Source organism: Corythoichthys intestinalis, chromosome 6 (genome assembly GCF_030265065.1).
Source record: "Corythoichthys intestinalis isolate RoL2023-P3 chromosome 6, ASM3026506v1, whole genome shotgun sequence".
In the NCBI taxonomy this organism is placed as follows: Eukaryota; Metazoa; Chordata; class Actinopteri; order Syngnathiformes; family Syngnathidae; genus Corythoichthys; species Corythoichthys intestinalis.
Genome location: NC_080400.1, coordinates 22405220 through 22417189, shown reverse-complemented (window position 1 = coordinate 22417189; position 11970 = coordinate 22405220). Strand labels below are relative to the sequence as shown.

General features: G+C 39.2%; 1 protein-coding gene across 2 annotated transcripts; it reads left to right on the top strand.

The window, feature by feature from the left end:
• The first annotated feature begins 16 nt into the window (after positions 1–16).
• Positions 17–11860, top strand: cep57 (centrosomal protein 57). 2 transcript variants are annotated; one of them, XM_057839750.1, is made up of 11 exons: positions 17–293; positions 460–622; positions 797–973; positions 4325–4443; positions 4542–4670; positions 7760–7837; positions 7936–8034; positions 8298–8366; positions 8436–8650; positions 11157–11301; positions 11456–11860. In XM_057839750.1, exons 1-11 carry the CDS (start codon positions 246–248, stop codon positions 11585–11587), a joined length of 1374 nt encoding a protein of 457 aa, XP_057695733.1. In that variant the 5' UTR covers positions 17–245; the 3' UTR covers positions 11588–11860. The 2 variants fall into 2 exon arrangements, with proteins under 2 accessions (XP_057695733.1, XP_057695732.1); XM_057839749.1 differs by having other exon boundaries at positions 7936–8037.
• The last annotated feature ends 110 nt before the right edge of the window (positions 11861–11970 follow it).

The following is an 11970-nucleotide window of genomic DNA, read 5'->3' as shown; positions in this document are numbered from 1 at the left end:
TGAAAAGACAAACCGCTGTAGCAAACTCGTAGTCGGCACCGCTTTTACGGGCTGTGGTTGTAAATATCAATCATACTTGTTTTGGTTTTTATTATTATTATTTTTAAATAGGTTAGTACGCCTTTCTTTTTGTTTTCTGACTACACGTTACACTAGATGTTTTTGCATTGACGAATATTTTTTGTTTTTTCACATATTATCAATTGCCTCGGACTTTTGTTGCTTTTCGGAACGACTGTATTTCAATGGCGACGCCAAAAACATCCGCTGTTGTTGTCGAGCCCGTGCAAAAGGTAACTTTGCTTGCTCTTATGGTGATGTATTGTTTCCAGCTACTGCAAAAATTGAAAATAATTTTCATTGAAATATTTGCAATGCCTTGCTTGTGACGATGCAGTGTGGTGTTTAACATCATCCTGTATATTACAATTAAACACTAATTTGATATCCCAACTGCAGGAGTCGAATCCATTTTCTCATGAACCTGCGGGTGACTGTCAGTTATTGCCCTCCTACAACGAATACCCTGCACGCCGGGCATGCATGAACCCACCAAGTGACCATCAAGATCCCTATCGACCTCCATCACCCAGCAAAGGCTACCCAGAGAACAACAGTGCAGGTTTTCCCCCATTTTTGTAGACTTTCTAGATCACTTCATTTCCATTGGTGCATTGGGCTGTGTTTAAGAACTCCATGGTTACTGTAACTTGATACAGCATTGCCAAAATGTCTCGCATGGACATCTGTTCCATCCCTCATCCACCCATTCATCTGACTTCTCCTGTCTATGCAGCCATCCTGTCAGCTTTGAGACATCTCCAGGAGAAGATACGGAGGTTGGAACTGGAGAATAAACTTGCCGAAAGGAGAGACGCTCAGAGTCCACACGTCATGCGGATAATGCAGAGGAACTCGACCAGCCAGACAGACGAAGGGAGAGTGATGGGCAATCAGTCAAACTGCAACCAAGGTGACAGTTTTACGAGAATATCAGTAGGGTGTCGCTTCTTGAAAGAAATATTGGAACTCTATTTTCGCTGAAATTAATCCTCAAGTAGATTCTCAATTGGTCAAAATATTTTGTCAATATCTTTTTGCTGGTGTTATAGTCTTAACAGACTCAGTGTAGTATACATAAGATGCTTAGCCAAGACAAATAGATGCATTTTATTTTTTTTTTGTCAGGATTTCCAGCTTTATTTCAATTGGCGTCATCCGCTTCTTCTTCCCGAAATGGAATTTTTTAATGTAACTGCTGTTCGATGAATCCCGTATGACCGCCAGAGCATCTGTCACTCAGAATACTTGTGCTTGTGTGAGAAGGTTCTTTAGGAATTGGACCTGTGATGACACCAAAACAGGGGTCACATGTGACTTTTTTGGTACGTGTACTCTGTCTGCGCATGCGCAAAGGTGTCATTCAGTGCTTTCAGCACCACCCTCTAGTGGTCAGCAGGGATAAAATAGAACTTATCGTATTTTCTGGACTATAAGTCGCACCAGCCCAAAAAATGAAGAGGAACAAAACATATATATGTCACACCGGAGTAAAGTCGCATTTTGGGGGGGACATTTATTTGATAAAATCCAATGCCATGAACAGACATGCCATCTTGAAAGCCAATTTAAAATAAAAATAGAATAGAGATCAACAGGCTGAATAAGTACCATATTGGCCCGAATACATGACGGCCCTGATTATAAGACGACCCCCTCTTTTTTAAGACTCAAGTTTGAAAAAAGACTTTTTGAACACCAAATTAATTTTTATACAGAAAATAATTCCAGTACATCCGAAACAAATTATTATAACAATATATTTGAGAGAAAAAGCATGTTATTTAGCTTCATTCAAATCTTAATACCTAAACATTTAAATATGTAAACTCAAGTGCAATCACATTCGTAAATGAATGGCTTCTGGTTTTTGAAATGTAAATAAACCAGTCTATTGTGATAAAACAACAAAATTGCGATAACTGCATTAACCATCAAAGTGAAGTCTAACTGTAACTGTAGTATTGAAACAAATCTGAATAAGGAAAAACATTGCAATAAAATAATGCAAACTGGTTAAACTTCAGAGGAGCTAAGACTTGTCATGACAGAACATCGCTTCAATGATATCTGGCGCCATCTAGCCTCATGAATGAGGAGAGTAGCTAAGATCTGTGATGACAGAACATCGCTTCAATGATATCTGGCGCCATCTAGCGTCGTGAATGGGTATAATGTCTAGACCGCGAATATAAGACGACCCTCTCTTTTTCAATCTTATTTCAATGCAAAAAACACCATCTTATATTCGGGCCAATACGGTCTATGTTATGTTAACGTATAAACAACGAACTGAGAGTGTACCTGGTATGTTAACGTAACATAGCTATTGAGTTTTTCAGATAACTAATAACTATAACTATAGCATAAAGAACATGCTAACAAGTTTACCAAACCATCAGTGTCACTCCAAATCACTAAATCCAATGATTTAGCCTCCTTTAGTCACTCTACCCCCCAGCTCTGGAACTCCCCACCCCATGACCTTCACAACATATCGGTTTATATCGGCTTTCTCACTTTTCAAATCCCAACTCAAAACACATCTGTTCAATCTCTCTTACCCACCTTGAACCTTAGCTCTGTATTGTCTCAACACTTTTATCCTGCTTTTAGTATGTTTGTTAATTTTAATCCAACTCTTGTCCTCGAGTGTTTTGAAAGGCGCTTGAACTAAAAATGCATTATTATTATTAGTAATAATAATGCCAAATAATAATAATAATCCCAAACGATTATTTTTCTCCACATCAGTCTGCAGACTTTCTTTTTAACTATTAGTCAACTAGTCTAATAATTTTGAATGAACTTTTTTTTTTTTTTTTTTAAATCTAATCTTGCAGTTAAATTTTTGTTGACGATGATTAATTCACAAAAATATTTTGGAACACTTAAATTATTGAAGTACAAATAAACACATAAAGAACGATAATAAATCAAAAATAAACAATGAGGTAAAATGCTGATGGCATTTAATTTTCCAACAGGATTCAAAACAATACTTACTTTCTCTTTTTGTGGGATGTCTATAGCATCTCAGCATTCGAGTGAGCACCAGCCGAGTAGATAAATAACTGTCACATATCACTTTAGGGAAGTACGTGAAAAAACCTTAACGTTGCACGTTGATACAACGCAACGACGGCGTATTAGGGCTAAATAAATGAACAAAACAAAATAAAAGAATAAGATTAAAGTCGTAATATTGCTTCAAGAAACAAAAGTCACATTATTACATAAGGGTAATGTAGCTGTGAGCCGCTAAGCATTAGTATAAATTCTTCAATTGATTATAATATGATGTAGATGAAGCAAAATAATAATGATTTCCGTATTTGTATTTCCGATTCTAAAACACAACATGCTTTCAATATTGTTGACTTTAACGGAGGCGGCAACGTGCGCTGTAAGGTACGTAGCTGCTTATTCAGCTATGTTAGCCTGACATTAGCCCCTAATACTCTGTCGTACGACCCACAAAAAGGCAACTTCAATAAAAAAATGTTGTTGTATGGACTTACGATCCGCCAGCTTGTTGTCTCCTGTCGTCTTCCAAAATTATACCTTGGTGATGGTGCTTCAGGTGTTCATTATGCAAGCTTGGCACTTCAAAGACTGCACAGGACAGTGTACCCTCCTTTGTTTCGTTAAAATAAGTCCATGCTTTGGTCACTCTGGCGCGCTTTTTTGGCTTTTTGCCGCCTTCCCCACTTGAATCCCGAGTGCCCATCATTCTCAACTTTCCACGTATATATTTTTTTAACCGTCGAGGAGATGGTGTGCTTGTGCTCGTTGACGCATTCAAGTCATCGATGACGTCGACTATTCGGGACAGCTTATTTAAATCCTCATCCTTGATGTTACTTTTGAAAACCTGGCCAACTCTGGAGGTAGAAGGTGTGACGCAAAATAACATGTGTAATAATATAATAATCTGTTAATATTTTCACACATAAGTCACTCCAGTGTATAAGTTGCAGCCCCAGCCAAGGTATGGAAAAAACGACTTAGTCCGAAAAACACGTACTAGAACTTACTTTTTGATCTGAAAAACAAAACTTGCCAAAACTCAAGCACAAAAAACAAACCGCCGTGAGGTAACAAGAAAAGCACCCCAAAAAAACCCCATACGTACATAAGCCGTATCTGAGAATAAGTTGCAGGCCTAGCCAAACTATGAAAAACAACTGCGACATACTGTAGTTCAGCAAATACTGTTCTAAAAGTTGCTTCACTGTTGTTTCACCGTTTTTATGTGGTGCAGCTGTAGTCACCCAACTTGCAGCTACGGAATCTCGCTGCGCCAACCTGGAGCGCCAGCTGGATCACATGAGAAAGCTGTTGGACAATGCCCGGGGAGAGAAAAGCCTGCTCAAGCAGCAAGTTAGTCACACGATTCGAGATCTGGCTTTTTTTTTTTTAATTAATTTTTTTTTTTTTTTTTTTTTTTATGTAAAGTAATTTTGACGGTTTGCGTTCAGGTGACGATGGGAGCGTCGAGGTCCCCGCACGAACAAGTCAACACAGCATCTGCACATGCCCATCTTCAGAAAATATTGCGACTGGAGCAAGAATATCTGAGGCTGACGCGTACTCAAGCCGAAGCTGAGGTATGGAGGAAAGAAATTATATACAAGGAAATACTGTAAACACATATCCTACATCTGAGTTGCTCATCCCTCTCGAGCAGAGGCGTCAAACTCATCTTTATCGTGGGCGAGATCATAGTTTCGGTTTCCTTCGGTGGGTCATTATGTCTGCCAGCTTGGACTGCCATAATTAATCGACTAATTGACAACTAATTGATTGTCAAATTTCTCAACAACTTTTTAATAGATGATGAATCATAAATAGAGACATTTTTTTACCTAAAAATGGTCCAAATCCTCTTTTTTTCCTCTATGTTTTCCTGTTTGGGTTTTTGGGTTCTTCCTTGCCGTTTTGGGGGGAACAAAAGAGTATTCTCTTTTTAATATATTTTATCATTAAAAAAAAAACAGTACAGTGGTACCTCTACATACGACTTTAATTCGTTCCAGGACCTGGTTTGTAAGTCGAAAAGGTCGTATGTCGAGTGGGATTTTCCCATAAGCATACATTAATAATTCCATTCCATGCCATTTGTTTCTACATTCGACGACATGCGCGAAATACGACAATTTATGACAGTGCCGCAGTTTCTTTGTTTTCCCGTAAGAGGGACGCAAGGTGGATTTTATTGTGAGAGAAATCAACACGGGTTCCAAGAATGTTAGTACAGGTGGTGAAAAAAAGTGTTTACCATTGAAATGAAGATGGAAAGGATAGAAAAATATGAGCGTGGTGTCCGCATTCCGTGGACTGGCTTGACAGTACGGCCGTAGAACGTCTACTCTCGACGTTCCTCCTCAGGCCTCCGTTCGCCAGTCTTTATACGTTATGGTGACAATTATTATTGTGGTAACATAACCAAAGAAACTTGTGCGACACAGCTTGCCTACTGTCTGTCACAGCTGAACCAAGTGAAAGTAAAAAGTTCCTCTCAGGTACACCACGCAAACACATTCGTTACATTATTACTGGTAGTACTAATTATTATATTATTATTCCTATGTTTATTCATATTTTTATTTGTTTTGCGCCGTGTAATTGCTATTTGCAACAGTACCAGCAGGATTTAGTGTAGGTTTTCGGGCTGTGGAACAAATTAATGGAATTATAATGCATTCCTATGGGGAAAATCCTGCTCGACATACGACCATTTCCACTTACAAACAAGGTTGTGGAACAAATTAACTTTGTATGTAGACCCTACATACAAAGTTAATTTGTAGTACCTCTACACTGTAAAGGGCAGTAGTAGTCGAAATGGTTGGGGTTGCATTATACTGTACATCCACTAGATGGAGCTGCGCTAAAATGAATGTCATGCCATGAGTAACCGATATTGATCCATATATAAGGCGCACTGAATTATAAGCTGCAGTGTCGGCTTTTGAATGGCGTCAGAGATGGGAGCATCTGATCTCTAATTTTATTCACTTTTTATATGAACGATCTGTCTTATAAAGTGTAAAACTTGGCTGCAAGGTTGGTGGTGAACAATCCAATGTATGCAGATGTGTGCTACTTAGCCAAAGTTCAGCTAGTCTGCAGCACTTACTCAATGTGCGTTTCGGGTATGGGTAGCTATAAAATATAAAATATAATTCAAAGAGTGTCATTATGATTCTAAGAACCAAGGAGGACAAACGGTTGGTTTTCCCTGATTTTAAGTTTTCTGGTCATTTTTTTTATGTCCAGCAGTCAGATAAAATACCTTGGTCATATGATGACAGATACGCTGGCTGACAACAAAGACATATTTTGACAGTGTCGCTCATTATATGTCCAAGCCAATGTTCTCTCACGAAAATTTGGTCAGTACTCTGATGAGGTTAAGCTCGCCTTGTTCAAGGCCTATTGTACACCCCTCGACACTCACCATCTGTGGTCAATTATAATGGTAAAACAAGTTTTCAGAGATTGCAAGTGGCATACAATGACTCTCTGAGAATCTTGTTGAAATGGCCCAGGTGGTGCAGTGCCTCTGAAATGTTTGTAGCTGCTCAGGTGAATACTCTACGGTCCCTCCTAAGGGTGCTGATGTTTAATCTTATTAATTATTTAAAGGGTTCTAAAAACGTGATTGTCTTTGGCCTGACTAACATTTTGCACAGTTCTACACGGTGCTTGTCTCTGTTCTAAAACACTGGTATAGGTCCCTTTTTAAAAGTGGGTCACTAGGTGACCTAGTGTTTTATCTAGTGCCGCAACGATTAATCGATTAACTCGAGTATTCAATTAGAAAAAAAATATTCAAATTAAATTTTGCTGCCTCGAGTATTCGTTTAATTAAAGTGGCTTTGTAATGGTTTGTTTTGAAAGTGTTTGCATTTACTTTTATTGTTTTGGGTGAATACACTGCCTTCTAGTCTGCCTAATTCCACATGGCTGAATCCAGCTGCTCCCTGTTAGGAACAACATAAGCTAAGTTTTTGTTAGTGCTAATGTTTTTTTAATGCATTCGTAATTTAGTTTAAATGTATATTTAGCTGTTTTTTGTGGGAATATGTGTTTGAACTATTAAGAGCATTGTAAAAAAAAAAAAAAAAAGGCATTTTATAGCATTTAAACTAGCGGACTTTTGCAATGTAAGTTAGCCAATTGTTCTTTTGTTGTACTTATATCCTCATTTATTCATGTTTTTTATACCGTTTGAGGCTCGGGTAATATATTTTTTTATGTTCCTTATCCGATTACTCGATTATTCGAACTAACTAGTTCATCGATTAATCGACTACTAAAATACTAGCTGCAGCCCTAGTTGTATCATTGTAGTTTACCTCCTTTTATTGTTGTTTTTAATTTTTGTTTAACCGTTTCCTTATATTGTATGGTTGTAAATTGGACCTTGAGTCTGTTAATATATCTATCTTTTGAGAAAATTGAAGGCTTTTAGGTGTGCCATATAGTGCGGAAAATACCGTCTTTATTTGAAAATATAAAAAAGGAAAAAAACTGAATATTCTTTGACTAATGTAGTCCTTGAGCTTTCTTCTAGGACTAAAGAAATAGTAAATTTTACTTCATGCACATGGGGCTTTAAGTTCGACATCAGTTCTCAAGAGAAATGATTCCCCAGAAGCACTACAGTTTGTTGATTATGAGGTCATTTTAGGTGAAGATTCACGAGCTGGAGCTGAAACTGCAGGAGGAGGAGCACCAGAGGAAGCTGGTCCAGGACAAAGCCAAGCAGGTCCACCAGGAAGGCCAATTAGCAGAAGGCGAAGTTTATTGTGAGCATCGATGTGCTCGCGTGCAGAGGCTTGATAGTGCTTCTCATCTCCTCCTCAGCTGCAGTCGCGTTTTGAGGCCAATAGAATCTTGCTGGGTTCAGGCACTCTGCCACGGTGGAGCAGCACACACCCCGTAGAGCGGAAGGGCCTTTTGAAGGTGGTGAGGAAAAAGTCTACACACCCATGTTTAATTCTTTGCCTGTGATAAGACGTCCACTGCTTTTAAACTGGAAAGAGTGGATGTGAATGCTTTTTCTTCAGTGCTTATGACGTTGCTAGACGTCCAATCCATTTTGACTGGGAGGGTTGGCACTGAAACTCCCAATCAAGATGGATTGGACGTCCAGTCATGTTAAGCAAGGAAAACGTTTAGGTGAAAGATTTAACAGATTTTTTTTTTATATATCTTTATATACATAGAAGCGGCCTTCCTACTTTGAACCTCACTACAGACTGAACCTCAGGGATGTCCCATTTGTGGCTGGAACGGTAGCTACGGGCCTGAATGAGTTCCCGTTCTCTCTGCTTCTTTTTTAACTTTGTCTTTAATATTTCCAGTCGGTAGGCGGCAGCCACTCAGTCCGAGCCAACGTGCAGTCGGTTTTGTCCCTACTAAAGCACCACCAACCTCAACTGTGCAACAGCCGCGTTCTCGGCGTCCGTTCGCGGACAACTAACCGTCGCCATTCCGACACTTCTTCTGCGTCTTCCAGCAGTGGGGATCTGACAGAGCTTCTGCAGATGCTGCAGGATGAACTGAGGGTGATGAGCTTGTGAGTACAATACACTTATTAGTAAGGAGTAGGGGTAGGACTTGAGCACATTAATGTCAATTATTTAAATCACTGAACTTTAAACAACACGGACAACCCACAATTTTTCTGTACATGACTGAAATGACTCACACATAAACCAGGCAGATGATGACAGAAATCCGATTAAATTGGTGCATACAGTATCTACAAGAGTTGTTGATTAAAGCATTTTAAAATGATATCGGACAAAATCGACATCGGCTTTTCATTATCGGTTTCGGGCCAATATGCATGTTGAGTGAATGTAGAAGCCTTCTGCCTTTGTACAACAATAAATATAGTGGTGCTATACAGGCACTTTTTCTATATTTTCAGTTGAAATTGTTCTTATTTTTCAAAGAATGTTTATTTGGAAAACCTTAAGGTTGTTACTGTTATTATTGTTAAAGCATCCAGTGGGGCATCACAATACAATTAGCCATAATATGTTAAGTCACAGATTGCATATAAAGTGGGGCAAATAAGTATTTAGTCAACCACCAATTGTGCAAGTTCTCCTACTTGAAAAGATTAGAAGGCCTGTAATTGTGAACATGGGTAAACCGCAACCATGAGAGACACAATGTGGAAAAAAAAAAGAAAAAAAACAGAAAATCACTTTGTTTGATTTTTAAAGAATTTATTTCCAAATTAGAGTGGAAAATAAGTATTTGGTCACCTACAAACAAGCAGGATTTCTGGCTGTCAAAGGTCTAACGAGGTCTAACGAGATCTAACGAGGCTCCGATCGTTACCTGTATTAATGGCACTTGTTTTAACTCATTATCGGTATAAAAGACACCTGTCCACAATCTCAGTCAGTCACACTCCAAACTGCACTATGGCCAAGACCAAAGAGCTGTCGAAGGACACCAGAGACAAAATTGTAGACCTGCATCAGGCTGGGAAGACTGAATCTGCAATAGGTAAAACGCTTGGTGTAAAGAAATCAACTGTGGGAGCAATTATTAGAAAATGGAAGACATACAAACTGATAATCTGATAATCTCCCTCAATCTTGGGCTCCATGCAAGATCTCACCCCGTGGCGTCCAAAATGATAACAAGAACGGTGAGCAAAAATCCCAGAACCACACGGGCGGGACCCAGTGAATGAACTACAGAGAGCTTGGACCACAGTAACAAAGGCTACTATCAGTAACACAATGCGCCGCCAGGGACTCAAATCCTGCACTGCTAGACGTGTCCCTCTGCTGAAGAAAGTATACGTCGAGGCCCGTTTGCGGTTTGCTAGAGAGCATTTGGATGATCCAGAAGAGGACAGGGAGAATGTGTTATGGTCAGCTGAAACCAAAATAGAACTTTTTGGTAGAAGCACAGGTTCTCGTGTTTGGAGGAGAAAGAATACTGAATTGCATCCGAAGAACACCATACCCACTGTGTAACATGGGGGTGGAAACATCATGCTTTGGGGCTGTTTTTCTGCAAAGGGACCAGGACGACTGATCTGTGTAAAGGAAAGAATGAATGGGGCCATGTATCGAGAGATTTTGAGTGAAAATCTCCTTCCATCAGCAAGGGCATTGAAGATGAGACGTGGGTCTTTCAGCATGACAATAATCCCAAACACACAGCCAGGGCAACAAAGGAGTGGCTTTGTAAGAAGCATTTCAAGGTCCTGGAGTGGCCTAGCCAGTCTCCAGATCTCAACCCCATAGAAAATCTCTGGAGGGAGTTGAAAGTCCGTGTTGCCCAACGACAGCCCCAAAACATCACTGCTCTAGAGGAGATCTGCATGGAGGAATGGGCCAAAATACCAGCAACAGTGTGTGAAAAGCTTGTGAAGAGTTACAGAAAACATTTGGCCTCCGTTATTGCCAACAAAGGGTGCATAACAAAGTATTGAGATGAACTTTTGGTATTGACCAAAATACTTATTTTCCACCGTGATTTGCAAATAAATTCTTTAAAAATCAAACAATGTGATTTTCTGTTTTTTCCCCCCACATTCTGTCTCTCACGGTTGAGGTTTACCCATGTTGACAATTACAGGCATCTCTAATATTTTCAAGTGGGAGAATTTGCACAATTAGTGGTTGACTAAATACTTATTTGCCCCACTGTAGCCGATGTTGATTAGTATGTTGATATCTGTTTTATGTTTTGTGTGGACCCCAGCAAGAGTAGCGAATGTGTTCATCAGCTAACTGGGATCCTAATAAAATACAAATAAAAGTTTTAGACTCTTTATTCCCGTGTAAAATGATTTTACAAAATAAATTATTTTTATTACATTAAAAAACTATATCTGTATGTATTCCATAATAGTAAACGAGTTCTGTATTTGTATAATCATGTGCAGATAATATAAATCATGCTGAGTACAATATGCGATATTTCAAATATTTAACAGTTCATATGGTTAATATGCGGTTTGATTGTATTCTAATTTCCTGACGCACCTTATTTAACGCCACTACAAAAAAAAAAAAAAGAAAAATCCCTATTCCTGACCTTTGTTACAGAGAACAGGATGAGCTGATGCATCAGCTAGACCGCAGCGTTCCTCTGCAAGAAAGAAAGCAGCTGGAACGCGAGCAGGAGACGCTGCTCCTCAAAATGGAGCGCAAAGGCGAACAGATCGCAAAGATCTACAAGCACAAATTACAGGTGAGCAGAAACACAACTCCTTAGTCCATACACAGTCCTTAACTCATTGGCTGCCATTGACGCAGATAGATTCATCGATCTCCACATCGAACGTCTATCGCCGTCAACGGCAGCCCATAATTTAATCTCATGACACATTTTTTTTTGTCCGAAGATGAAAAAATTCAGAAAGGAGACTTGCAGGAATCAACCCAAAGCGAGAGCACCCAAACCAGGAGAGAAAAGCAAGTACAATCTCAGGCTGCTCAAGGACATGAAAGCCTTGCAAACATCTTTAAGCACTTGACACATATCCCGTTCGTCCCACTTAAACTCAAATCACACTTCAAATGCATATTAACTACATAATTCGGCTCAATGCTTGCTACCAGCAATGTACAGTGGACTTTTTGTATTATCCACTGTGGCACTTACCTCAACTTGTAGTCGGTATCCTGCACTCAAATACTGTATGTCCAACAACTTAAGAAAAACTATGGTGTTGAATTTTTTCTGTTGTGTTTTAAAACCACTCCCGTTTGGATTGATGTCATTTTATTTTTCCAATAAACAAAATGTTTCGAAGAAAAAAAACATCTGTGTGAGTGAGCATTTATTTAGTCCCCCATCCCCCCCCCCCCCCCCCAAATTAAAATATGTGCATTTTCTGATGAAAGATCATCAAGTTGC

Excerpts from the sequence above, each read along its gene's own strand:
- cep57 (XM_057839749.1), top strand. The coding sequence starts at position 246 with ATGGCGACGCCAAAAACATCCGCTGTTGTTGTCGAGCCCGTGCAAAAG. Across the intron at positions 974-4,324 it reads TCAGTCAAACTGCAACCAAG|CTGTAGTCACCCAACTTGCA; the intron begins GTGACAGTTTTA and ends TATGTGGTGCAG. Across the intron at positions 8,651-11,156 it reads GAACTGAGGGTGATGAGCTT|AGAACAGGATGAGCTGATGC; the intron begins GTGAGTACAATA and ends CCTTTGTTACAG.